Here is a 27,765-nt window from a genome sequence, read left to right on the forward strand (position 1 = left end):
CACCGTTGATTCGCAAGCGGAATCAACACCCAGTCAAACGAAACCTTCATAACCCGCTCATTTAATACCTGCCGGGAGAAGCGGCGTTGGATATAAACGTATTCAGAGCTCTACTCAAAGCCGGAATGTCTGCTTGCGGTACAACTCAGCCAAACTCATCCAGACAATATATTTCTTATAGGATCATGTCTTTGCTGGAGACGCGGCGACATATTTCCCTGGCCGTTACTGCAAATCCACCTGGTGCGTCATCCGACGCCGGGCGAAATTGAGTGTCCGCGTAGGCCGGGAAGCTTGGTGGACCCGAAAGGCCGAAGAAATGGAAGATGAAAAGGATGCTCGAAACGTCCACAAGCCGTTCCACTTGGTTCTTTCGGCTGGCCCTCGGAAACCTCTTAGCAGCGAATAAATCAGTGACCGAAATGGCCTCCAGTTATACAGCAAAGTAGAGCGTTTGGACCTTTAGACGCGGTACTTTGAACAGCAAATCGGCTGGCCACCTGCCGCCTCCAATCCAGAATCTCAGCCTTCAACAGAAAGGTAGACCGTGCATATAAAGCCACATTCTGTCTCAGAAGTGTTCGAGCGTATTTGTCTAATCAAGAATCATGCTGCTCGTTCTGACGAGCCTGCACCCGTTCTTCTCAAGGGTAGCGGTAGGCTCCCCAGTTGGTGTCTATCCAGCCTATTTGGGTTCATCCGCCCCAGAGACCTGGGGTTAATCGAAAGTGGTGAACATTTTCAGAAATGGTATTCGTAGTATTCGCAGTGACCACAGGTGTGTTAGTTTGAATCCTGTTGCGACCAGCCTTCTGTCGCAACTGATTCCCCGTCGTCTTGCGGTGGCACGAGAAATATTGACTTGTGAGGCTGCGTTTACCACACTTTCACACTCCTTCAGGTCTTATGGAAACGCCACATGTACAGACGACCCACAATCCTGATATTCAGTGACTTCAAGGGTGCACTAGATTCTATTGATCGGTCAGTACTGTTAACTGCACTTGCCCATCAGGGTATGCCCAGGCAGTTTGGGAACGTAATCCGATTCTCATATTCACATACTTCTGGGCGGCTGGGAGTGTATGGTGGACTCTCCAAAAGCATCAACACTAAAAGTGGTGTCACAAAGGATTTCCACTCTCTCCATTCTTGTTAAAGTTCATCATTGATGGAATAATGAGGCGAACACTGGACGGTCTTCGAAACCCCGGTGTTCAACTTGCCGTGATGAGAGTCTTGTCAATTTGGAGTACGCAGATAACATCACCCCCATCTTTAAAAACGAAAGCAAAGCAAGCCTTGTTGAATTGACTGGCCACCATCATATCAGCTTTTGGCACGTATCTTGCACCTTCAAAGTGCAAAATCATGCTTCAGAACATGCGGCCTCCGAAAAAACACCATACGATTCAGGGAGAATCACGGGGAATTGTGAAAAACTTCACATACCCAGTTAGTTGCTTCATCTCTGACGGAAATTCCTCTGATGAAGTCATTGCGAAAATCTCAGAGGCTCGAATCAAGTTTGCTAATTACCGTCAAGTAACCTCAAATATCTGAATGTTCGCGTGTACCAGGCTACAGCAAAGGCTGTGTTGTGTAGATGTGGGGCGTGGCTTCTTCGGACATGTGTTGTGGAGAGTTTGCAGGTTTCCCACCGCCGGGGCGTGGATGGCTTTGGATGGCGTCAGCGTGCTAGTAACGAGGTGTTTAGAAAACGGCATTTGTTAGTGCGGCAGAAAACCTCGAATACCATCAACTGTGGTTGCTCGTTTGGATGGCGCGTGCTAGTAACGAGGTGTTTAGAAAACGGCATTTGTTAGTGCGGCAGAAAACCTCGAATACCATCAACTGTGGTTGCTCGGTCATCTGCCATCCATGTTGAAACATCGTCTATGGAGACGAGTTTTGTTATCAATGTCTTTTTCAGAATGGCGCAAACCGCATAATGCACAACCTATGGCTTAGGAGAATCGTATGAGGAGTACGAGGAGTTCGGGCGTTGTTGCTGTTCTAGGCCTTTCCCACTTGTGCTTGTCTGGGAACTTTGCAAGATATGATGGCGGATACTTGTCAGTAACGTCTGTGTTGTTAGTTTCCTTGCATGTGGTCTGGTTTAGCACTTGAAGGTGTAGGCACCCCAGAATTCCTGACATAGGCCAGCGCCGGGTCCCTCCTCACTCCTTCCTCTTTTTTTCGCTCTAGGGCTTTAAATAGAAAATATATATAATGAGACGCGCCTTGTTGTAGTGTGGCAGTGAAGTATTAGTGTCGACACTGATGTTGCCGTCTTTGGTGGTGATGATGATGAGTTGAAGAAAGTAACCTGGTGGAGTAAGGTTGAGTAAGCAGGTTAAGTAAGTAGGTTAAGCCCTGTAGGCAGGTGAAAGTGTCCGGGATGCCTGTCGGGCATCACGTTGGTAGGTAGTGGTACCGGAAGAACGAGGTCGGTTGGTACTGTACTAAAAACGTGTTGTGTAAACAAGTGGAACGTAGAACATATAATCAAGGATAGCACAGTCGGTAGAAGCAAAGGGGAGCAGTGTAGCCCCAGGGCTATCTGGTCATGTGCCAAATGGTACCCAAACTTACGGATGCGGGAATCTAGACGGTGAAACTAGGCGCCATTCATGGATGAAGGTACAGAAGATAATCAGTAAGTCTTGCAAGTATTCTCGGATCAAAGGAAAAGAAAGCTATCTAACAAAAGCGGATGTGATGAGTTTGACGTAAATTAAATATGCCTGCAGTCTGCAACGGGCAGTGTGACCAATTGACAAATGGAAATGCGCGCTTGGAGCCATTTAAACCAAAACCAAAACAAGGACCGTCGGGTAAGATGCGGCACAAAGGCGTTACAAAAATAAGGCTGACTGGGAAGCACTGTTGATCTTACAGATAGCACACTTGTCAGCCATTCGTATGGTCCGAGTTTTGTCCTTCGATGACCTCCATTTTAGCCACAGCAGGGGCTCAAAAAAGGTAGGGTTGCGACGAAATTGGGCGCGCAGACAGGCGGCGAAATCTTGACATTATGCCTGGAGGGTGGATAAACCTCAAGCTGGCACAAAAACCTGGAAAATGAGTATCACGGGGGTAAAACTGGGTTATAATAAATGAGTGCAAATCCCGCTCCTCATGACTAGTCAAAACTAGGTAAGTGCCCGCTGGATGACGTTAGGCCACAGAAGGCATCAGCCGATGTATAAGGGCGTCTGGTCCGTGTAGCTAAGTAGAAATCTGGTGGTCCTGCCCCCCATTTTAGTATCTTTAGCCCACAAATGAGTGGGCTTCAGCGAACAAAGGCAGTTGTGTTGGTTAAAAATATCAGCGCTGCAAGCAGCCGAACCACAGGACCGACAAATCTCGGCATTTTGTGTCCTCCTGGTGGTTTCAGATACCTGAAAAGCTGCTGACTAAGTTATTCCTATACACTGCTTGGCAGCTCATTGTTTGCATCTCTAGCATAAAACCCGGTGGTGCATAACCAGTAGTGGCTGGGTACTACATATCGTTTAACGTAATTTATGAATGCAGACGTCGCTGCGAGTGTTTACGGTCTAATGTCTCCATGGGGACGTCAGACTGTTTGCTTGAAAAAAGTAAACCTACTGGCTTAAGTTGAATACGATTAATGACAAAGTTCAAGTATCCTGTCAAATGGTTGGCACCCTCATAATTAAAGTTATACCCGAAGGATATTACGCCCATGCATACTGGTACGAAATAGCAGGCTATACTGGGTTTATTAATCACCATAGTTACTTTGATTAGCGCTTTCAAGATAACGGAGATGCACGCTTCCTGATACGTTCATTCGTAAAGAATCAGTATAAAACAATTCATATACCGAAGAAAGACCTCCGGAAACTTTTTCCTGTGTTATGTGAGCTATACCAAATGACATGCACCCCCATGACCAGATCGGAGTTACAAATCACCTCCATTTCAAGCTTATCGCACTTCCGGTCAAGTTGAGGAATTTTATTTTTTGGCACCTCACTCTCGATTTCGGGTGGTTGTTGATATTGAAAAACCGCTCGCCCCAGCAGATCGACCACACCAAGCGGTCACATAAAAAGCGTAAAATCCAAGAAGCCATAGTCCCTGTGGAGTCATTTTTAAGTGCCGGATGCTGAAAGCTGGTCTTTTGGACGCGCAGTACCTATAACCGTAAAACAATTTCGATTAGAATAAAACTTCTTAAGCCAGAATATAGCATAGAGTTCCATTGTACATATACTGGGCCGCACCGAAATTCGCTCACGGCAACTACTCAAACATCATGTCGGAAAGGGGAGAATAACGTCCTAAAGTACGGTGTTAGTTGTGGCATCTTCGACCCGGGTTTGATCTGGCTATAATGAAGTGAATACAGCGGTTTTCCTCTTTTAACCGACAGAATGACTAGAACGTATTGGCATTCGTTTTACCGCATCTCATCATCAGAAGCCTCCTTGGGCGCGCTGACATTGTCGCCATGGTGAGTGGTCGCGTTTTGTTCTCGTTTTCCTTGAAATGGCGTACATCAGCGAGTAAATTTCGTTTTTTTTTCAAGTTTCCGATCATTTTTTACTGTAGTCGTGAGTCCCTTCTGCCATTTATATGTTGGTCCAACCTATTCCGATGAACATGAGGGTCGTTAGGTTCTGTAGAGCTCCATGGGATACCCTCTGTTCCGTAGTGGCGTACTCAGCGAGTAAATTTCGTTTTTTTTTCAAGTTTCCTATCATTTTTTACTGTAGTCGTGAGTCCCTTCTGCCATTTATATGTTGGTCCAACCTATTCCGATGAACATGAGGGTCGTTAGGTTCTGTAGAGCTCCATGGGATACCCTCTGTTCCGTAATACCCTATTATTGACTCCGATGCCGTATGAAGGGCCAGATTGAGGAGTCTAATCTGTGTTTACACCAGATAGTGAAGGCCAGAAGCCGCGAAAATTGACGAATTCATTCGGGGCGTAGCAACGCGGGAACGTTTAATATTATGTCTGAGTCTTGCCCATCGACTTGAATTCCTCAGAAACTTCCTACGGGAGGAATATTCCTGCTTGCTGGCTGTGAGTTTCGTCAACGTGGGCTTCCTCCTAAGTACTGTTATTTCCCCATCTGTCAAACCTCTTTATTTTGGACAAAATCAATGAATGTCAAGAAAAAATTCCCAGGTTTGTTACTTGATCTTATTCTAAACATCACAACCTATTAGAATTAGGTTTCTGTGGGATCGTCCTTAATGACGAGCTTCCACTGATCGAAATAGACGTAAAGTCAATCTCGAAGGGTCTGGTCACGAATGCAGTCTTGCGCCATTGTTTTTATACATCGATGACCTGTCCCAAGGTGATGCGAATATCGCTACCATAAAACAAACTGGTTGTGACTATCCGTCATTTTGCAGCACTTCTTAGTGTGATGTGTTCGTTCGGTCTTATTCGGAGTTTACGGTCTAGGCTCGGGCGCCTTAATTTGAGGGGGACGTCAAACCCATTTGGAAGATTCAGCGGCCTTTCACCCTTCTTGACGTAGCTTAGTGACTAAGGCAGTGTGTAAGGATGGGGCTCATGTCCCCGTTCAGTGCTTGTTTGATTTATTACCTGTAATCAGGAAGGGCTGATTTCCTGAATAACTGAAGAGAATAGGTAACAGTTCCTGTTCTCAAAAATGAACCGCTGCTAATGTCACAACCACAGGATCATGTGGTTGGCGTCACTCGTTCCTCATCGTCTTAGGATGACCAGTTAGATACCCTGAACGAGCGCGATTTCGATATGGTAGGGGTTGCTCAGACCACACACTGTCAGGTACTGGAATAGCGCCATATCCGCAAATTATTCGGAGTTTTGGGATCACTGAATCTCCAAGACCCTTAACCGGTCCGTTTTCCAGAACAATTTTACTGGGTTTGAAATTCCGCGGAAGTTTGCCGGTATAATGAACTCTGTTCTCCTTTTTGCGAATACATGGGGAAACTTATAAAAGCTTGCTTACAAAAAGTGGTTTCCGACAGGGACGAGATGCCGAGCTGGATTGAAACCACGGGCCTTGAGTAAGTTCGCGACTTGACCACTGACACAGCTCGATCTCAATGTTTCTGCCGTCCATACTGACTGAAACGCAGTTTCTTAAGGATCAACCTTGCCAGGAAGGCCCACGAGGGAGCAACCCGAAGAACAGCGTATCTCCGAGAAATATCACTACCAGGAGGTCTAAAGGTGAAGTCATACTGTCCTCTGCAATAGAAGTAAAGGGCCATTAGGGAGCTCCCTTCAAGCAATCAGCATATCGATATATACGGAAACTGCGATGCTGCCTCCCCCTAAGGAAGGATGGGTTTGAAAAGACCGATCCTAGGAACCGCACACTCCGACGGGTCGACCGTGACTACTGGCGCGTTACTAAGTACACTCAAAATACTTTTAAAACCAAATAGTCTGATGATGATCAATGGGTATTTGTTGTGTGCAGCTTCATTGGAAGCCAGGTAGTTATGCCTTATGCGGTATGCCCTCGGACTAGGCCAGCATCCTGAAGCCAAGTAGGTTGGACTGTTTGGTCCGGGAGGGGCCCCTCAGAAAAACACTGGCAACCGCTGCATCGCGTTTCAAACTTTTGGATCAGGTGTAAGAAGAAGATCCCTCGGACAAAACCCTTAATTCTCTCACTGTTTTTTAGTTAAGGGCACAGGAAAGGTACGTCACTCAAAGCATCTGCGGTCCCGAAACGGGTAGTGCCATTCGCCATCGCAATTCTTTGTCCAATACCTACCCCTACACATCTCTCACTCGAGTCTTGATTCACTTGGCTGTTGATTACCTTCGTATCTAAGATTCTGCTCCTTCAAATAGATCAAAATAAACCAATATCAGATTCAAGGGGTCTGTCCCACATCGCGGCTCCCAACTTCCGTACTTTGTCTAATTGAACAGCAGTCAGGTCTTTCACTTTCGATCGATGTATGTCTCGTCCCGAAACAAGCACACAAGACCCCGGTTTGTTCACGTTTCTCTAGCCGCTTGAGATGAGCCCAGATTCCTCGCACTTTGCTCCTCGTTTGTCTGGTAATCCTGCTCGTAGTATATGGGTTGTGGACGTGTTAGTCCCCTGCTTGAGCGCGTTTTCAGTTAACAGCCCCCTTTCCACTGTTAGGTTGACTGGTTCAGTCAGTATCGATGCATCTCGATGTGGCAAACGGCGTTTGTTTGTTCCCAGCATACGCTGCGACAGACGGCAGATCAGGTTGTGAAAGAACGGTTCTATCGAGATTTGTCTCCATTACCTCTGTCTGCAAGAAGTACATGTACGGTGATTCTGGTGGGTGATAAGAGTTCTCAGGTTTTCCGACTAAGTCCTAATGAAACCTATTTTGTGGCCGATCTAAAGCTGTCACCTCGTATTGGTGGTCGGGTTTGTGCATGAGCGCGTTGTTAACAGCCCCCTTTCCACTGTTAGGTTGACTGGTTCAGTCAGTATCGATGCATCTCGATGTGGCAAACGGCGTTTGTTTGTTCCCAGCATACGCTGCGACAGACGGCAGATCAGGTTGTGAAAGAACGGTTCTATCGAGATTTGTCTCCATTACCTCTGTCTGCAAGAAGTACATGTACGGTGATTCTGGTGGGTGATAAGAGTTCTCAGGTTTTCCGACTAAGTCCTAATGAAACCTATTTTGTGGCCGATCTAAAGCTGTCACCTCGTATTGGTGGTCGGGTTTGTGCACTGGAATGATCGTGCGGCTATACCAGCTGGAACTCAGTTCCTAATGGCTCAACCATACCAAGAAGTCCAAAGGGGAGCAGACACATCAAGAGCAGCAAGACCCCGTATTACGAGCAATCGTGCTACAATGCGGTCTGGAGGTAAATTCGTACTGACCTCTCCGACAGGAGTGTGAAGGCAGTATGGCGTTTCCCCCAGGCTACCAGCATGCCCGTATTTACGGAAGCAGCGATGCTGCCTTCCCCCGAAAAAGAGTGGGTTAGGAAAGGTCGGCCCCAAAAACCGCACACTCCGATCGCTCAACGACCGGCGCATTATTCCTTGCGGTCGAAATACTTTTAAAACCAAAAAGTCAGGTGCTGCTCAAAAGGCACCTGTTGTGCGCAGCTGCACTAGGAACGAGACAGTACTACCCTATTCCCCACGCCATCGAGCCAGGCCGCCCCCTACAACCAACTGGGCCAGACTGTTGAGTCATTGGCTCCGAAAAAGTCCCCGAAGGAAACCCTAACAACTACTGCCTCGTGGTCCAGACTCTCGAGTGACAGGCTGTTTTCAGGGTCCCCGCACAAAACCTCACTCCTCCCCCTGCCTTGTGGGTCAGACTTTTGATTCAAAGGCTCAAGGTGGGGTATCCCAACTGAACCCTGTTATTCATCGTGGGCAACCGGGAAGTATCACCTGCCCTTGCAGCTCTTCGCACACCGGCCTTCTCCCACACTCCATCCTCGGCCATCGTACAATGCAGTTCAACCAACCCACTTGTCATGCATACAAGGCCCGACATTGGTTGTGCACCTCAAGCCACTTAGGTCGATCTCAGATGTCCCACATTTCACTTTTCAGGAGAGTCAGATTCCCGAGAATTAAGCTGGGTTTCGCCCTGGTCGGGGTTACATCGATCATATCTTTACTTTGTAACGTGTTGGAATTGCTGAGCTCCTTCCGATGACTAATAGGGATGTGTCGATTGAGGTCGTAGACGAATTTGTTTTCCTGCGCATCTGTGGCACTCTCGGTGGTCTAGTCGTCCGGATTGAGAAAGCCAGAGCAGCTTTTGTGAACCTCCGTCACGTGTGCAGGACCAAGTTTACAATGTCGTGGTGCGCTCCATATTGTTGTACGGGTTAGAAACCTGGTCGCTACGTTCTGAGTACGTCAAAATCTATCAGCGTTTGACCATCAATGTCTTCGGACCATTGCGCGGATCTTTTGGGAACACCAGATCAGAAGTGCTGAAATACGTCAAATAATTTTCCGAAGAAAACTCGTCCACGATAGCTAAACTGATCACACTCCATAGGTTGCGCTGGCTTCGTGACGAACTCCGTATGCCACTTATTTGACTTTATCGAAGGGCCCTTTTCGCACGACCACACGAAGGGTGAAAACGAGTCAGAGGAGGTCAAAAAACGACTTGACAGTGAAGTGTGCAAGCCATTCCCGGCAGGTTCAGCTGCTTGATTGTTGCCGTGTCTCTGGATATCATCATCACCGACAGCATGACATCAACACAGATGCTTCACCACCTTATGTCTTTGGATAGGGAACCCCAGATGGATACATCAGTGGTTAAAGATGTTGTCGGACCTGGTCTAGTTGCGTCCTATGACGCTCATGCACCCAAGTTGTCTCTCACGATCTAATGAAATGTTCACTGATGCAAAAACTACACTACCGCCTCCCGTGCGTAGCTATCTACCTCCACCTCCCCAAATCATCAGCTTCCGAAACTGAAAACTATAATCTCTCTACCGCAGCCTCGCGATTTCTTACAGCTAATGATGGTGATTTGGGGGGGGGGGGAAGGATGCAAAATTCAGTGGAATCTAACCCAAATTCATGCTAGCAGGTAGACCAATGGATACAAAAAAATCAGCTATAGCACCCTATTGGTGTCCAACTGCCATGCCACCCGAAGGAAGCACGAGTGCTGGGATACTGTCAGGTTGCCCAATCCTAGACAGGGATTATGTGGTAAATAGGTTCGTTTGTCTGGAGAGCTGCTTAGGTCTCGATAGACTGTCGAAGTACGGAATCGCTTGCCGCATTGGGAAGGCCAGGACAGCATTTGTCAACCTCCGACATTTGTGGCACCGACGTGACATCATATAGGCCTCCAAGGGTAGAGTATACAATGCTGTGGTCCGAATTGTCGTAATGGATCATGGGGGCGAGATGGTTCAGGTGGTTAGAGCGCGAATTTACTGACCGGAAGGCCCGTGGTTCGAACCCGACCTCTGCCTCTCGACTTCCCCAGTCTGGGCTTGGGCAACCTGGCAGTATCCCAGCCCTCATGCTTCCTTCAGGTGGCGTGGCAGCTAGGCACCGGAAGGGTGCTGCAGCTGCATGATTTACTAAATGGATCATGGACGCGTCCACTGAGTGCGGAAAATCTCCAAAGTCCCTATGTTTGACCACCGGTGCCTCCAAAGCGTGGAGCAAGTCTGGTTCGTCCCCTCAATAGATCAGCGAGCGACAGTCCACAGCCTATGCTGTTTATGCTCCGGTTAAAGCGCGAAATCAGTGGATGTAAGGTTTGTGGTTGGAACCCAGCGTCTCGGCTGCTCCTGTCCTGGCTTCGGCAACCTGGCCGTAGCTGAGTGCTCTTTTTTTTCTCATGACACCGCTAATCACCGAAGAGGTCACAGCTAAACGAAACGTTTGCCTTACTGAAACCTCTTCACCCAGCCTTGTATCGGATGACTTCGATCCAGAAACAATCAGCTATGGCTTAGCAACGAAACATGAAAGCCCTTGCCAGCCAATTCGCTCGCTTTCGTAACTACTATTAGCTCGGATAAAGACCACAGCACGAACCATAGATGTGACTGTTATCAAACTTCCGCACTAGCGTTAATTAATAAGTAGTTCAGAGAGAGAACAACTTCAAGAGCTGAGAGGAGCTTAACACACTATTCACAAGGTTGCTGAAAACTCTGACAGCCCACGACCGGTGGTTCTGCCGCACTGGGATACTTTCGGTAAACAGCGAATATTTCTAACTGAAGCCCCCAAATCTTCATTGGATGCCCTCGTCACTCAGTTGTAACATTCATTTTATTATTGGATTCATCTGATCCTTTCTGATCCAGTTTTTATCAGCAATGTACTCCACATTCATTTCTTCCATTCATTTCCAACCTGGACCACAAACCATAGCTACTTACACGGTACGTATCCATCGAATGGTAAATGCAGTATCCCATACCTCGTGGCTCCTTCAGTTGGCATGACAGCTAGGCACCGAAAGAATACTACGGTTGAATGATTTTTACGAAATAGTCACTTAGTTTTCACTGGCTTATTGAAGGGGGCATTTTCGGCACTACTGCGTTACCAGAAATTGATGACAGCTACACGCTCCAACTGACCTAGCCAGTTTTGGTTTCTGACCACATCTGACAATGGCGTGTCATCGTTTTCGTCTTCCTTATGCATAATAACTTCGGTTGACAAGCGGAGCAACTGTCAACCGTCTGGTATTAATTTGGCTTAGCCACAACTGAACTAAAGTCGAATAACACGGGCACCTTCCGTTAGACAGCGCAAAGCTCTGACAAGGTTTTGTCACAATTAGGTCCGTTTCTCACTACTCAGGCCTCGCCGCTCCTAAAAAGCCTCACCCTTAAATGATGACGAGCGTTTTCCAGACTTTCCATCCGATTTAGTTGCTAAATGGAGAAAATTACTGCCTGACATGCTGTTACCTCTAGTTCCTTTTAATCTGTTTCTTTGGCTATAATTTCACTTTGCGTTCACGAAAGAAATCCAGTGGAAGTCTTCTCTCCTATGCGATATTAACGTCCCTAAGAGCACAACCTTACCCGCTATAGTGACGCTATACAGACTGATACGTCGTAAGAATATGCCGGCGATTTTGCTCTGCCCGCCCTCCGAATCTACGTTCGCTCGACCGCTCACCGATGATATCTTTTCGGCTGGCGACGAGACTTTTGAAATATGATTTTCAAACTAGTCGAACAAAACGTCAGCCAGAAGTATAACAAGTCCCAGTGGTTTTCTCTGGCTGTGGAGACACCATTCATGTCTCTGTACTTAGGCTTTCCTGCTAAACTACAATCTTGCGAAGGCACATGGTTGTATTCATCTTATGCGACACTTTTGGGTCTGATATTCAATGACTTGCATTTGATTTGCACTGTCTCGTATTGGTCATATGCCTATTTTTGCTTGGCTGGATTACGTCAGCAAAGGGACAACTCGTTCTTTAGTTTCATTCTTCGTAGTCCCGCGCGTGCTTACCGACTGACCGAGATTAGTGTGGCGGTTATTCGCCGTTTCAATATGATGTCCATCCCACCTCATCTGCTGGCTTCGCATCGGTTAACCTTCAAAGCTCAAGTGAATAGTGTTTTCCAGGTCGAGCACAATCTTCAAAACAAAAACTAGCATGTGAGATCCTATCCTTGAATGCGCTCGCATAGGCGCAAATATATTTCGCTTTAGTTGGTGGCCGATCACAGCAGTATACCATACAAGACCGTACCGTACCTGAGGCAACTGGAATCTGTTCAGAATGTTCTCACCTGGTAGTTCATCTTTACACTCTTTACTAAGAGTGTACCATCGCGTTCCAAGTTGAACTCATTCGCCTACAGGTTATTGTGTTTTACTGTATCTGGACAGAAGACAAGTTCGTTACTTCATTCTCTTGTCACATAATTGTCTTAATAATATTGTTGCAGGGGTGCAGCCACGTGACCGAGTTTCTACAAAAAGAGCAAACGGAAACCATTAGTTCAAGATAAATCGGACTATTTTCGAGAGGGGTTCGAACGCAACCTCTGTACTTCAAATAATCCCATCTACGCTTAGGCACCCTAGCAGTGTCTCGTCCCTCGGGCTTCCTTCGGGTAGCTTGGCAGCCACGCTCCAGAAGGGTGTCACAACTGAACAACGGACATGTGGAGAGGAGTCACGGAATGAAAATCTGCAAGGACGAATGAAGGGCTCAAGGAAGAGGAGTTTGGTTAAGCTGCCTGACTCAAAAGTCACACACAAAACAGCGGGTGGATGTGGGACTTTGTTAGAACCGTTCCCTTACCATCTGACTCAAACGTCCGGACCGTAAAACAGCGTTTGTTAGGGTTTTCTTGAAGGATCCTTGTATGAGCTGGTGATTCATGCTTCCTTACTCGCTTGGCTGTCGGTCCGTGTGGTTTTTTGTCAGCCTTTAATCCGTCGTTCCACGAAGAGACTGAACCTTACCGTAGTGAGACGGTTTGCACACCTCAGTGCTTCATCGAGCTGTACTGGGAAGTGTCTCCGTGACACACAGAGTCTGTCACACCATGTTGGTCAGTGGTTAGAGTTCTGACGAACGCAGTCTCCTGGTCTTCCAGGTTGGGGGTTGGAACATGTGGCGAGTTGTTCCATAGAAATGGGAATGCATTTCCATTTCCCGCCAAACGCCGCTGCCTTGGGGTCAGGCTTTTGAGCCAAAGGCTTTGGTTGTGGACCCTAATCGTTCTCCTGTCTAGGTGTAGGCGCCCTGACAGTATCCCAGCCTACGCCCAACCATGAACCGCTACGGCAGTGAAACATCGGTGTTGAACACTGATGTCATGCTGTCGATGATGATGCTGATGAGAGCTGTAACGTGACCGGAAGTATCCATGGGACAAGTCCTTGAAGTAGTACTGATTCTGGAGTTTGCGTCGCCAGTTTAATATGGCACGCTACTGTTCTACAGCGAAACCTCTGGTCAATGTCAGAAGCGGCCGAATGAATACGCAGTTTGATGTCGTAATGAGGATTCAGAAACTGGAATACCGCACCCAACAGTCGGAAAGCACACCACGAGCTCGCCACTAGTGACTGCTATATGGCTGGTATTTCTGCCAATTTATTGGTTGAACTGGTGCACTAGACAGCCGGTCTGGCAGCCAGTCTGTCCCAGTACTATGACATGAACAACTTGACGCGCATGTATTCGCAACCAAATGTGAGGGTCCGATTCGATGCGGTAGCTCTCTTTGTAAACATTATAACAATCCGGTAATCGTCTCTTCTCAGTTTCGCCCGTAGTCTGTCTTCCCGTTCGGAACCAATTGATTTGTATATGACAAGTCCTGTGTTTTGTGGAAGGAGCACGATATGGTCTCAGTCATTATATCAAGTACTATTAAGAAAGAAAGAAAGCGTTCAGCTGTCGCACCCTTTCGGTGCCTAGCTGCCATGCCACCCGAAGGAAGCACGAGGGCTGGGATACTGCCAGGTTGCCCAAGTTAGGGAAAGTCGAGAGGCAGAGGTCGGATTCGAACCATAGACCTTCCGGTCAGTAAATTCGCGCTCTTACCACTTGGGCCATCTCTCCTCAGTAGTTGCCTGGTCCTTTAATCATAAGGTCTTCTGATCGATCCGTTCCTGAATGCTTTATGGCATTCGCAGGCGTTTGGGGTAAAGCTCTTACGTACCCTGCAAATATGTTGAAACTTAGACTTTTAGCGAGATACTATGTTGATTTGACCCCGGTCTTACAACGTATGCATGTTGCTCTTCTGTTCTGTGCATTATGTGGTCTATCGAGGGACCCTGCGCTCGTGTGTACACAGATCGGTGTAATCCATTTATTTTACTTTTGTTGAATTCAATTGTAATGCGTTGTTGCGTTACGCTGTCTTGTCGCTGCGCTCTTGGGTTTAAGCTAGGTTTGCTCTGACTGTTCTTGTCAAGTTGTCAATAGGCAATTTACGCAACTGGATGTATAACTTCCTGCAAAATGCCTGGTAACTTCAAGCAAAAATCATCAAATGAAGTTCGGGAACTGGGTAGCTAAGCACTGGAGATGATAGCTTTCACGCACGAGTGACACTGACTGTGCGACTGGGTCATTTCTGCCAGTGTCATTAGCCGTTGGTGAGTTGGGTCCAAGAGAAGCGGCAGCTGTCCATCCGATTCAGTTTACTGGTTAGGGTTCTCATACTTCGTTGCCAGATCATACACTGTCTACCGCTTGGTCGATTCCACTCACCGCAGGCTGCGCGAAACGAGCTNCCGAGTACTATATGCCGTATCTAGTAGTACTTCGTATCCGTAGTTTGGTGGCACCAATCTATTTGTACGCGGTTGTTCCCATGCCATCGGGTAGGCCGAGTAGAATACTGATAGCAATACCAGTTTATTAGCAATCATCAGACATGAAACTGAACATTATTGAGGTTTATTACAAAATTCAACATACTAGATTCCAGTTCGAAGCGTTCAATTTATTGCACTTTCATGCTGTTAGCATAACAGAGCTATGGATTGAGTATTTTCCTCAGTTTCTCTACTCAAGTTCCTTGCAACCCCAATGGTTGTGAGCACCAGTGCCTCTTAGGTAGAACCAGCATAACCGTCTGAGGATATTCTCAATAGGGCTCCGATATTTTCAACCATTCATCACTGTCAAGTACTTTTCACCACCGTTGGCCAAAGCTATGTACTCAACCCCTTGGTCGCTTTTAAAGTGTTTGAGATGCCAGACTTTGTGTTTGTGTTTCTTTCAATTGATTTGGTGTGGTCCCCTCATGTCTCGAGTGGTGTAATTTCCTCCCAATTTCAGTCCAGACTAAGTCCGCCCAAGTTGCCTTCACGTGTAACGTTTGGTTCAAATTTATTGCACTCGCCCTAGTGTATTTATTGATTAAGCTCCCACACCCGTCCTCGTGTTACCACTATGAAATCCCAATATTAGTCGGACGCTCACTGCACAGTATATTGGTCTCCTGACATCACGGAAACGGCATACGTTCAAAGTTGTTGAACAGATATCCTTATGCTGTAAAAATTGGGGTCTTAATTCTGCGTTTCATCAATTTGATAAGTGTCAGCAAGTATTTCAATGGTAACTCACCGGAATTACAGTTGTATTCCTTTCCATGCTGTTGCTGTGGTTTGACATATTTCTTCACGTCTAAGAGATTGACGGTCCTTGTTTTCTCATCCCTTGAATCCAGGTTATATATTGTCATCTATTCTTATTTACTTTCCAGCTTTCTCTCCAGCCAATTTCCATTCTTAGCTCCGGTGCAGATGAGGAAAAAGCAGAAACTGCTCGTCTTGTAAGTATTGCCTGTTTATTTTATGATTCGCATTTAGTCTTCGTTTGTTGGAGCCATTGCCGTTGGGGATCTTATCAAATCTACCTTGGGTCCAAAAGGCATGGATAAAATACTACTGTCTTCCGGTGATAGCGTTGTCGTCACCAACGATGGCGCAACTATACTTAAGTCGATTGGGGTAGACAATCCTGCTGCCAAGATTCTTGTTGGTGGGTATTTGCTAATCTCGTTTGTCAACTTCACGTCCTATAGAGATGAGCAAAGTACAAGATGACGAAGTTGGTGATGGTACTACGTCTGTCGTCGTCCTTGCTACCGAATTGCTCCGGGTAAGTGTATGCTTCCGTCGCATATTACATTTCATCCTGACTCTCCTCAACAACCTTCTTCCTAAACGTGCACCAGTTGTTGCACTGTGTAGTGGTACTAGGTCAAAGTCTGACCGTTTCCCTGGAAACGGTCATTTAGTGTTCTACAGATATTCTCAGGTCAACTGTGCTTCAATTGCAACTCCTTTGAAGTCGAAGTGAGAACAGCTCCTAGTTCGTCGTCACTACGGACAGCATTCCGAAATGATACCATTCATGTTGGCCACCTCCTAAGGTTCGTGTACTGATAATTCACACTAAAGCTAAAACATCGGCTTTCATGTGTCGTACAAACCTTTCTAGTTATGGAAAGATACGAACTTCCTGCGAAAAGCTTTTATTTTTGATGAAAATGAACTCAAGGTGGCTCATTGGTTAAAGCGCAAACCTACTGGCCGGGAGATCCATAGTTCGAATCCTACCTTTGCATCTCGGCTGTCCCTGTCTAGGCTTGGGCAGCCTGGCAGTATCTCCGAAGCAGTCGCCCACCACTTCATAATGAACCTTTTCCATTCTTCAATATATTTGCCGCTCGACTGGATATTAGATCCCTCCTCTAGAAGAACCAGCTCCACATAATGACCAACAGATGTCAGATTTTACAAACTTGTGGTAGAAAGAGGTGCGCGGTCATCGCAACAACCGCTAATCTGTGACCATTCAGTAGGCATTGCCGTGTGAGACTGCCTCTGAGTTAGCCCTGCAGATCATATTCAATATCCATCCCTAAGTAATTAATCACTGTTAATTATTCCGCCTTGAAGATCCTTCATACTGGCTTAGTGGTTTATCTTCAAGCTCTCGAAGAGATGTGTTCCACTCGTTTTCACTGTTCACCCGCGTGCTTATTACAAATTCTCGTTGGAGTCATGGTGGTGCAAATGTGGTGCGTCTTGTCACACAGGACGTCGCAGGAACACTCGACCTGCTGAGTGAGTATGAGATGTATAATGGATCGATTTCGCCTTACGTTCAGCTGAACAGAGCAGGTGCTTTTAATGGCTAGCTTCACTTGCCCATGCTCGTTCTTCACAAACTTACTGCGTCCACAAAGTGGCGATGCTGGTGGTTCAACTGAATGAAAATCCAGACAACAATCTGCTGACCCCTCACATTTTCGCATGAAACTCGTTGTCGTTTTCTGTGTTCGTAAAGACCAGACATTGTTTCTTTCTATCTGCAAACCGCTTTCCCTCCACTTCAGGAAGGCGAACAGTTGATTGCTGCCAAGCTCCACCCGCAGACTATCATCCAGGGTTGGCGGGAAGCGGCGCAGTTGGCAATCGAGGCTCTCGACTCTGTCGCTGTTGCACACTGCAAGGAAGCTGTTGCGACTCATAGTGACGCAGACTTCCGTCAGAAGCTTTTGAATATAGCCCGCACAACGCTCAGTTCAAAACTCTTGACTCAGCACAAGGAACATTTTGCCAAGTTGGCTGTCGATGCCGTCCTTCGTTTGAAAGGTAGCGGTAATTTGGACGCAATCCAAGTGAGTTACTTTCCGCTAGCGATGGTGAATTCCTATTATGAATGAGTCCTATTTTCGCACATTCTTTCCTTTTCAGATCATACAGAAACTAGGAGGAACCATGGGCGATTCATATCTTGATGAGGGATTCCTTCTAGACAAACGCCCTGGAGTAAACCAGCCGAAACGTGTGGAAAATGCCCGAATATTGATTGCCAACACTCCGATGGATGCAGACAAGATTAAGGTGTTTGGCAGTAAAATCCAGGTGGATACCATCTCCAAAGTCGCCGAGTTAGAAGTTGCTGAGAAACAAAAGATGAAAGAGAAGGTGGATAAGATTTTGAAACACAACTGTAATGTTTTCATCAACCGGTAAGCTTTACTTGACTCCACTCTTGCTGATATCCGATTGACCCTCGTGGACAGTTTTCCGGTAACTGTATGATGTTCGAATGAAGTGCCCAGCTCTATGTTTGCTTACCAGATAATCTCGAGATAGCTCATTGATTAAGATGCAAACTTACCAACCGGATGGTCTGTAGTTCGAATGTTCGACAACCGTTGTCTCAGAACCAAAGTTGTGTAGGTTAGCGCCGGCAGGTCCGAAACGAGACAGTTAGAAAGTGAATGAAAACCGTTGCTCAGAACCAAAGTTGTGTAGGTTAGCGCCGGCAGGTCCGAAACGAGACAGAAAGTGAGTGCTTGGTTGTACAACCGAAGCTTCAGTGGAAGGGTTTTACCGACGCATGCCGAATCATCGTTTGCCCGATTCAGAATGGGTGCAAGCAGAGAAGTGGTCAACGTTTGGTCTGGTAGAGGAGTATGAGAGCGATTACGAACAGTCTGGATACTGTTGGTGCGGATCGTCTTCCAGGATGCAGTTTGCTCGACCCTCCCTGTGCATGGTTCGAGACGCTGCAAGATATGGCTACTACTCAATCTGAATGGCGTAGTTGTAATCATTTTTTATCTAGATTGTCTGATTGAGCCTCTGGGAATGTAGGCACCTTGGATTAATTGTGGTAGGCTAGCACTAGTCCTCTTTCCCATCCTCTTTCATTCTTTCCCCCGCAGTAAAAGCCTTCGAGTGACATGATTGTATGGCAGCGGAGCATCAGCGTTGAATATAGTGTGCTGTCGATGATGATATTACGCCGTTGTCTGAGGTTCCTCGTTTGGAAGTTGTGTGCGGGCAGGGTGGAGCAAGCGCTCGAGGAATGCGAGTGCCCAAGTCAAAAATACTTCTGGACACAAGTTTACTTATGTCATCTGATTCCAAATCTGTCACTGGCCGTCTCAACTAGTTGTTTGTCTTATCTTGCCACTTCTTACGGGTTCCTGCTGCCATCATTTTCATAGACGATGAATATACATGACACTTGCCAACTACTCAGTCGGTATCGACTGTTATTCTCCGGAAGCCGGGATATTCCCCTGATCGTTTCCTATGGACACTTTATATCGCCCCTTGGGTCTGGTAGACGTGTTGCGTGAACCATCTGGGTACCAAAATATGCATTCCGTAGTTGCTGGCTATTTACTTTCTGTACGTCATACAATACGATTGGTAGTAACACCTCAACCTCTCATGCTTTGTCAAGAGTTCTGTCAACTGCCAGGCAATTGTGCAAACTGCCTGCGCACTCCAATGGTAGTTTGCCGTATCCTGTGAACAAAAGTCCAGGGAAATAGTTGAAGTTGTCAACCCCAGTGTGATATTTATAGGGTTTCCACCATTCGGAGGCACACATTTTACTTTCAAATCCGTAAAGACGGAAGGTTTCCTGCAAAATAAACGGCAGCTGATTGTGAGGTCAAGTCCTTTTCCCTATTTTCATTGTATCGTCCAGTTGGAATTGCGTAGGTGTATGCTAACCATATTTCGAAGCTTCATCCAACGTTTTTAACCCCTGCTGCTCTAGGCAACTCATCTACAACTATCCGGAACAGTTGTTCACTGACGCTGGTGTTATGGCAATCGAACACGCTGATTTCGAGGGTGTCGAGCGTCTGGCACTGGTCACCGGTGGTGAGATCGTGTCCACCTTCGATTCCCCGGAGAACACCAAATTGGGACATTGTAAGCTTATCGAAGAGGTGAGTTTACCGAGACATTTGGCTGATCCTTGTGCTTGTTTTGTTATTGTTACGCCCATTGTGTACGTCTCCGTGCTTGCCGTTCTTTAACAAGATACTTTTCTTAGTCTATTTGCGAACTTTGCCCTCCGTATCGCGATTCTGCGCATCTGTCCACTTAGGTGATACATTCCTTAGTGTCGTTAGTTTCGATTTTAAAAGAATTTATCATTTTGTCAAGTGAAACCACACAGCACTTATCTGCTGTTGGATTACTTTTACTGTGACGACTCCGCCTAGACCAACCAAAAACGCCCATTCCTTGAAAACACTTGCTTTCACGCGATGAGTCTTGGATTGTCTACGGAGTCGGGGTTTTATGATCTTATTTTCTTTCAAGCCCCAACACGTTCCTAATCCGGATAACTCATTATTTGAAGTTGGAGATGAGTTTTTCAGTCATTCAGCTGTGGCATTCTTTCGCTGCCTACCTGCCATGTGACCACAAGGAAGCACGAAGGCTGGGATACTGTCAGGTTGCCTAAGCCTAGGCAGGGGAAGTCGAGTGGCAGAGGTCGGATTCGAACCACGGACCTTCCGGCCAGTAGAGTCGTGCTCTAACCACTGAGCCATCTCGCCCTCAGTTTCTTAGTCAGCGGTTGTCTGAGCCTATCCCAATTAACTGCGAAAAATCTGCAATGATACCTGCTTTCAAAAAAAGACTGCAGTAGTCACAAGGGATCAGCTTGACTCCCATCCTTTGCACTGTTCTCACTCGTAAAACAGAGCAGCAGGTGTGCTTCTGGCCCGGTAGAAGTTACGTTGACAATATGAACGCACCGTCAGGTGCTAGAACACCAGCATACGTATAGCTACCTACAATTTCAGTATTCCTGGATTTCCAGGGTGAATTTACCCAGTGAAGAGAAAAAGAAGGTACAGATGGTCGTTTCAGAAGGGCTTGGTAAACAACCTGAAACGATGACTTCTCAGTCGGTTCCAAACTTTTTCCAATTGATCGAAAGGTACAGATAAATTTACTAAGGTCACGAAACTTTATTTTTTTACCTTAGCAAATAAGACAAAACATTCAGGGGACAAACAAGCAAAAAAATAACGTACGATTTCCCTCGGTAAGTTGTGATTTCTCTAGTAGATGCTCTACAAGACTTGCGGGTAAGGTGATGCACCCGTTAGGAAAACGGTTGAAAAAGAAAAGAACACCAACTCACGGTTGACAGACAACCCATTCGAAGTGACGAACATTGCATTCACTAAGAGTACAGATTTCAATAAAGTCGAGACGGATACCGCCTTTTTGGTTGATGTCCAGTGGGGGTTAAGTTCAGACCTATCATTGTCACTGGGAGAGCGACGACGTCATCATGATTGTACTGTTTGTTATTTCGGCTAAGTGGTAACTTCAACCCCAGATAATGAAAGTTGGCTGGACGACCCGAGCGTGCCCAAATGGATAACAGTTTTTTAGGCGAATGAATGTATTTGTAAACCCAATCTTGAAATTTACACAGTTGCAACACGATAATTAAGAACTGGAGGGTATCCAAGTCGCTCGTTCCCGAAATTGGCGTCTAGATTGAAAACAAGACCGAAGAAGGAGGACAGCACTCATGAGAAATGAAGGGTGAGTGCCAGAGCAGCGAGTGTCCATCGTATTTAGTGCTATCGGACAACTCGGACCAGATATCTGAGGTGGTAAACCATGTCAGCTGCCATAAACTGGGCCGCCTCCCCTTATGATGGCGTTAGCCACTTACCGTCTGCGTTGAGGACTGAAGCGTATTGGTACTCACGATCCATAGAGTACCATAGATGGACGCTGACACGGTAGTGTGGCTTCCATCATCATTATTGCGGCAACCAAGCCTTGGAAGCACCCGTTCGTCAGCAGTACGGAGACGTAGGTAGGTTGTCATTAAATTTGCCCTCGAATTCGATGCTTGTATAGACTTCTCCAAAATATTTTAAGGTTTTTCAAACATGAACTGGCCATCGCGTCTATCTTACCACATATCTTGAACGGGGATGTCAGCTGTCAGGACAGAATTTCCCTGTTTGGCTCTATTCAGCTGAGATGTAAGCTATTTATTTTGTCTTGTGTCCATTATTTGTGCCTTGATTTTTCTGTCAGTGATAGTATCTTCTGCACTACCCCATCACAGATCACTATTGGTGAAGATAAACTGCTACGCTTCAGTGGCGTTGCATTGGGTGAAGCCTGCACTATTGTGCTTCGTGGAGCCACGAAAAGCATTTTGGAAGAAGCTGAACGCTCTCTGCACGATGCGCTTTGTGTGCTTGCGTTGACCGTGCAAGACCCACGCACTGTCTGTGGTGGTGGCGCGATGGAGATGTGGATGGCTGAAGCGGTCACACAGGGTGCCGCTAAAACTCCCGGCAAAGTTTCGCTGGCCATGGAGGCTTTCGGTCGAGCGTTGAGACGGCTACCACTCACGATTGCTGACAACGGTGGTTTCGATAGTGCCGATTTGGTGTCGCAGTTGAGAGCCTGTCATGCAAATGGACGGTCCAGTATGGGACTAGGTGAGTTCTGTGTACTCGAAACTGAGTAAACATCCAAAACGCCTATACACTCGGAATGGGAAAAAATGTAACTGCGTTACGCTAAACTCGTCACTTTGTATGGTTTCTACCCTTGATGAATAAGTTGGACATGGGACACCAGTCAGTTAACCGAATCCGTATCACGTCACTCATGCCATGGCATGAGTAAAGCAAGAGGTGCACGGACAGCGGACGTTTATTGAAAACCGCTTGTGTACTGCTACAAGTTTGTATGGAGTGTTTGCTTATCATCAATGTTGTTCTCATGCACTGTTGGAAAAGTAGGGAAGTATTCAAGCGCAGCGCATAGATTCGTCAACGTATAAATCGTCCCCCATGACTAACCATCGCCATAGCCTTGATGCATCTAGTGACGTGTCATGTTGAAAAATCTAATATATTTCTGTTGTATTTGTCTCTTTGGAGCCGTCCTTTGTCCCACACTGCCGCGTCGATTCAGCTAGGCAGGTTATTTAACGTGTAGTTAAAGCTATGAGGTATGGGTTATGCGCGGTAGCCACAGGGCTTTCTAGGATCGTTATTTCGTTCGCATTGGTTGATCTTCCATGTACTTGGGAATTCGTCACATTAAGCATGGTTTAGGGAGCTTTTCCCAGAATCTAACTTTGGGTTGTTGATCTAGAAATCTTATCCTCTCATCCTTGACTGAAGCGTCACCTATATATGCATCACGTATCTTCTTTTCTCCTAGAAACTTGCTTCTTGTTTCCTTTATGTTGACATTTATCACTGCTTCATCCCACAGCCGTGTGGTCTACACGAAACTCGTTATATTTAATCCCATTGCCCTCATCGACAGCATAACATCAGTGCTCGAACACTGATGCCGGGGAAGTCATTGATGGTTTTGGCTAGCCTTTTTATACGGAACTTTCGTACTTCAGTGGGACTGAGTTCCTATGTCATGTCCATCAAACCTCAGTGGAACCAACTATTTGCCATTGTATTTTGTGATGTTAAAATTTCTGTTGGTGGTTTGTTCTTTGTTGCCCCGTTCAGATATGGAAAGAGGAGTAATCGCGGACATGAATGCTCTTGGGATTTTGGAATCCTACCGTGTGAAACATCAACTGGTTGTGGCTGCTGCCGAAGCGGCTGAACTGATCATGCGGGTGGATGACATTATTACAGCTGCACCTCGCCGCCGTGCTCCACCACGATACGGTCACTGTTAGGTCCATGAAATTACCGAAGTTGTGCAGTTTCTATGTGGATGCGCAATATAAACCCGTTGAATCTACTCTTTTTTCCGCGCATATTTTGGGGTGATCTCGGGAGATGAGTGAGGTGTTTTCGAATAATTAGTGTGGTTGTCCATTTTGTCAAGCTGTTAACTCAATAATAGGTTCTTCAGGTGGCATTCCCACGTAACTGACATGCTAATTAATTTGTTGATTGCGACGCATGCGTTCATTTTATCCCTAATTGTCAATGGTATCTTTTAAAGACCCTTGACAATTCAGTCCGTGTAACAACTTCCCCACATTCAGTGTTACTAGGTTTCGAATTTTCAATCCCAGGGAGATCATTTTTCCATTTTTTCCTAGCTCGAGATCGCTCCGACTTACGGGTAGGAGGGTTTGTGGTTTGAACCCAACCTCTGCATCTCGGTTTCGCCCTTGTAGGCTTGGGTGACCTGGCGTTATCTCAGCCCTCGTGCTTCCTTCGGGTTGCACGGCAGCTAGGCACCCAAAGGGTGTCACAACCTAACGATACAATTCTTCCCCGCATGACTGAAATCACTAACTGTTGACCACTTGTAATGCATTCGCAATATGATGTCAGCTCTCTCATCCACATTTTCGGTTATGCGACTCATCTCATTCGCTATGTTTCGATTACAACGCAGTGGTAGTGATCATAGCAAGAGTAGATCGGTTATACCCGTAGTTGTACTTGTCGATGACACTTGTTATTGAGTTTATTCCCATCTACAATGGTCAATATGTGGAACGATGAGTATAAATTACGTATGCGCATCACCATTATTTTGACAATCTCATTGTCCCGGTGCGGTCGTCCGGTCATTTCACAACTGATCAGCCAGTTATCTAGTAAATCTAAGCCGTCCGCGACGCCAACTTCCATCCCGGTCAGTCGATCGACAAAGCACAGCCATCGGCTTGACTCGATATGTCGAGAAGGTCCTTCAATTTAGTCAATGTGCGACAAGGTCAGATCATCCAGACGCGCAAAACGTGCACAGGTGTAGAAGTGGTGCAACTGTTGGTCAACCCTGTGGGCACTATTCGTGTGCACCGTTCTCTCAGCTAGCCGACAGGTGAGTTGCAAGTTGTAGGGCTTTTTGAGTGTCCTTTTGGTGATGTCACTCAGACAACGGTCGGTGGCACGCACGGGAACAGAGACAGACAAATGAAGGTATTCGGCTGCAGTAGTTTCTGAAGCGTCGGTTCCAGCTTACTCATGGCACGAAGAGTGTTTGCTTCCAAGTGAGCGGCACAATCACACAGCCCTCAATGGCACTTTATACAACGCTATCCAATTCCTCTTTACTCTCATATCCCAGGCCAACCTTGCGATCACTTTGGCTCAATAGCGTCAGATGCTACTTCTATTCTCATCGAAAAAAAGCATGCGGGGAGGTGCAAACAACTGGCTTCATGACCACAGGCTTTGAAACCAGTGCGACCTAGTTTTGCAGCTCCGAAGGCAATGAACTAAAAAGCCGTAAAGAATGTATATGTGGGTATCAGCATCAAGGTTTGTGGATGATTTTTAGAAATGAGGATATGCCGCTCGCACGGAAACTATAAGAAGCTAGCTGTATACAATGAAACGGTTGGAAGTTTGAACGAATGGACCCAACTGGGTTTGTTTTAGGAGCTTTTCTTGTACACAATCCAGAGGGCACACCGGGTTTTCGCGTGGAATCGCAGTCGATATTTGTCGGGAGCGCGTGTAGGCTATGGAAAAAGCTATTTGCAATGTGGCCAAAGTTTACGGTAAATTGGACACAACCATGATGATATAAGCAGACCAGGGTCCGACTCATGGAGATAGTGAAGTACTGTGCGGAAACTCACAAAGGCGGATGTCCGGGCATATTAAAGTAGCAAGAAGACTCAAACATGGATGATATAGAGGTGCACCACTAAGCAAGCCAAAATACGTGGATTGTACACAGGGCTTTTGGAGTTCGGTGAAATAACGGTAAAAAGGAGATCAAAAACCAAATGTAGTGTGTCGTATTTGGAGTGAATGAAACGATACATCCCGAAAGATTTTGAGACGTATTCTGGACGCTACCTTGGCAGCCAGCAACCTGCAGATAGGAATTCGCTCCGGAGTTGTCTATTAGAAAATGTCGACTGAACAGTTACAGACTATTGGACAAGGAATCAGAATTCTCATATGCATCTTGTTTACAAAAACTGAATATCCATCTTCTCCTTGAACGCGTCTTCCTGAACTTTCCTGGGTACTCATTGACTGTTGCCCAAATCCAAGGAAATGCTACAAAGCGACTCCATAAATTCGGTAACAGAGCTCACTTTTCAAGAGACGCAAAGCGGATTTACGAGGAGACATGCTACTCGCACGCATCTCCCGTCAGTAGTATCACCGTTACACACCTGCCCCCTTTAAAGGTTCTTCGCATGCCGCCGATTTTCATTTGCCTCCGTCAGGTGGGATTCGGCAGCGGGTCTACTCGGCCGTTCTTCTGGTGTGTCATGCCACTTGCGAAGCTGCGTCCCATTTACTGTTTTCTATCCCCGACCATCTTGAATTGTGTAGACGTTCCTCCGGCGGCCCTTGCTATTGACTGCCTAGCATCCGCGATCCCAGTCCACTCCTCCCAAGATTCTGGTGGTCCTTCCACTTGACCTTCGCGCCTATGGGGAATGTCCGTGCCTTTCTACTTGCCGTTTTCTGCCTAGTCCCTTCCTGAACGGTGGTCAAGTTTTCTCGAGCTTTCCTTTCTTCCTGAAGCTCCTCCGGAGACAAGCGTGTTGCCGGTCACAACCCAATTTCCTGGTCTACCGGGAGGCGTGGATGTCGACCGTACATCAGCACAAGTGGGGAATTGCCTGTGGTTGGCTTTATGGAAGCATGATGAGCTAGTAACACCATTGGCAAGTTCACTTCCCAGTCACCTCTTTGGCTGCCAGCCACTCCTTGATCGTCGGGCTATTAAGTTTGGTTAGACCATTTGTTTGCTGGTGGTATGGTGCCATCCATAGCCAACTGATACGCTCCCGAAAGATTTTGAGACGTATTCTGGACGCTACCTTGGCAGCCAGCAACCTGCAGATAGGAATTCGCTCCGGAGTTGTCTATTAGAAAATGTCGACTGAACAGTTACAGACTATTGGACAAGGAATCAGAATTCTCATATGCATCTTGTTTACAAAAACTGAATATCCATCTTCTCCTTGAACGCGTCTTCCTGAACTTTCCTGGGTACTCATTGACTGTTGCCCAAATCCAAGGAAATGCTACAAAGCGACTCCATAAATTCGGTAACAGAGCTCACTTTTCAAGAGACGCAAAGCGGATTTACGAGGAGACATGCTACTCGCACGCATCTCCCGTCAGTAGTATCACCGTTACACACCTGCCCCCTTTAAAGGTTCTTCGCATGCCGCCGATTTTCATTTGCCTCCGTCAGGTGGGATTCGGCAGCGGGTCTACTCGGCCGTTCTTCTGGTGTGTCATGCCACTTGCGAAGCTGCGTCCCATTTACTGTTTTCTATCCCCGACCATCTTGAATTGTGTAGACGTTCCTCCGGCGGCCCTTGCTATTGACTGCCTAGCATCCGCGATCCCAGTCCACTCCTCCCAAGATTCTGGTGGTCCTTCCACTTGACCTTCGCGCCTATGGGGAATGTCCGTGCCTTTCTACTTGCCGTTTTCTGCCTAGTCCCTTCCTGAACGGTGGTCAAGTTTTCTCGAGCTTTCCTTTCTTCCTGAAGCTCCTCCGGAGACAAGCGTGTTGCCGGTCACAACCCAATTTCCTGGTCTACCGGGAGGCGTGGATGTCGACCGTACATCAGCACAAGTGGGGAATTGCCTGTGGTTGGCTTTATGGAAGCATGATGAGCTAGTAACACCATTGGCAAGTTCACTTCCCAGTCACCTCTCTGGCTGCCAGTCACTCCTTGATCGTCGGGCTATTAAGTTTGGTTAGACCATTTGTTTGCTGGTGGTATGGTGCCATCCATAGCCAACTGATACGCAGCTTCTGCAAGGAATTCCTAAACTCTTCGCTCTCGAAGCAACGCCCCTGATCGGTTAGGATCATTTTTGGCACCCGATGGTTGGCCACAATGTGATGCATTACCACTTCGCTGATCGTCGCCGCCCGCTGATTATACAAGGTTGCCACCTCGATCCATCGCGACAGGTATTCTGTCATTATCACGATGTATTGATTCCCGCTGGCTGCCACTGGAAAGGAATCCATGACGTCAACGAACCACAACTCGCCGTTTT

General features: G+C 46.7%; 1 protein-coding gene across 1 annotated transcript; it reads left to right on the forward strand.

Moving 5' to 3' along the window:
- Positions 1-185: 185 nt before the first annotated feature.
- T265_10604 (hypothetical protein) lies at positions 186-27,460 on the forward strand (the record flags this gene model as incomplete). Its single annotated transcript, XM_009177026.1, has 11 exons — positions 186-243; positions 6,677-6,693; positions 15,721-15,789; positions 15,827-15,998; positions 16,042-16,118; positions 17,362-17,646; positions 17,723-18,000; positions 19,551-19,725; positions 21,888-22,269; positions 23,311-23,475; positions 27,246-27,460. The coding sequence occupies 11 exons, from the start codon at positions 186-188 to the stop codon at positions 27,458-27,460; spliced, it is 1,893 nt and encodes a 630-aa protein (XP_009175290.1).
- Positions 27,461-27,765: the final 305 nt, after the last annotated feature.

This window comes from Opisthorchis viverrini (assembly GCF_000715545.1).
Source record: "Opisthorchis viverrini unplaced genomic scaffold opera_v5_387, whole genome shotgun sequence".
NCBI classification, from domain to species: domain Eukaryota; kingdom Metazoa; phylum Platyhelminthes; class Trematoda; order Opisthorchiida; family Opisthorchiidae; genus Opisthorchis; species Opisthorchis viverrini.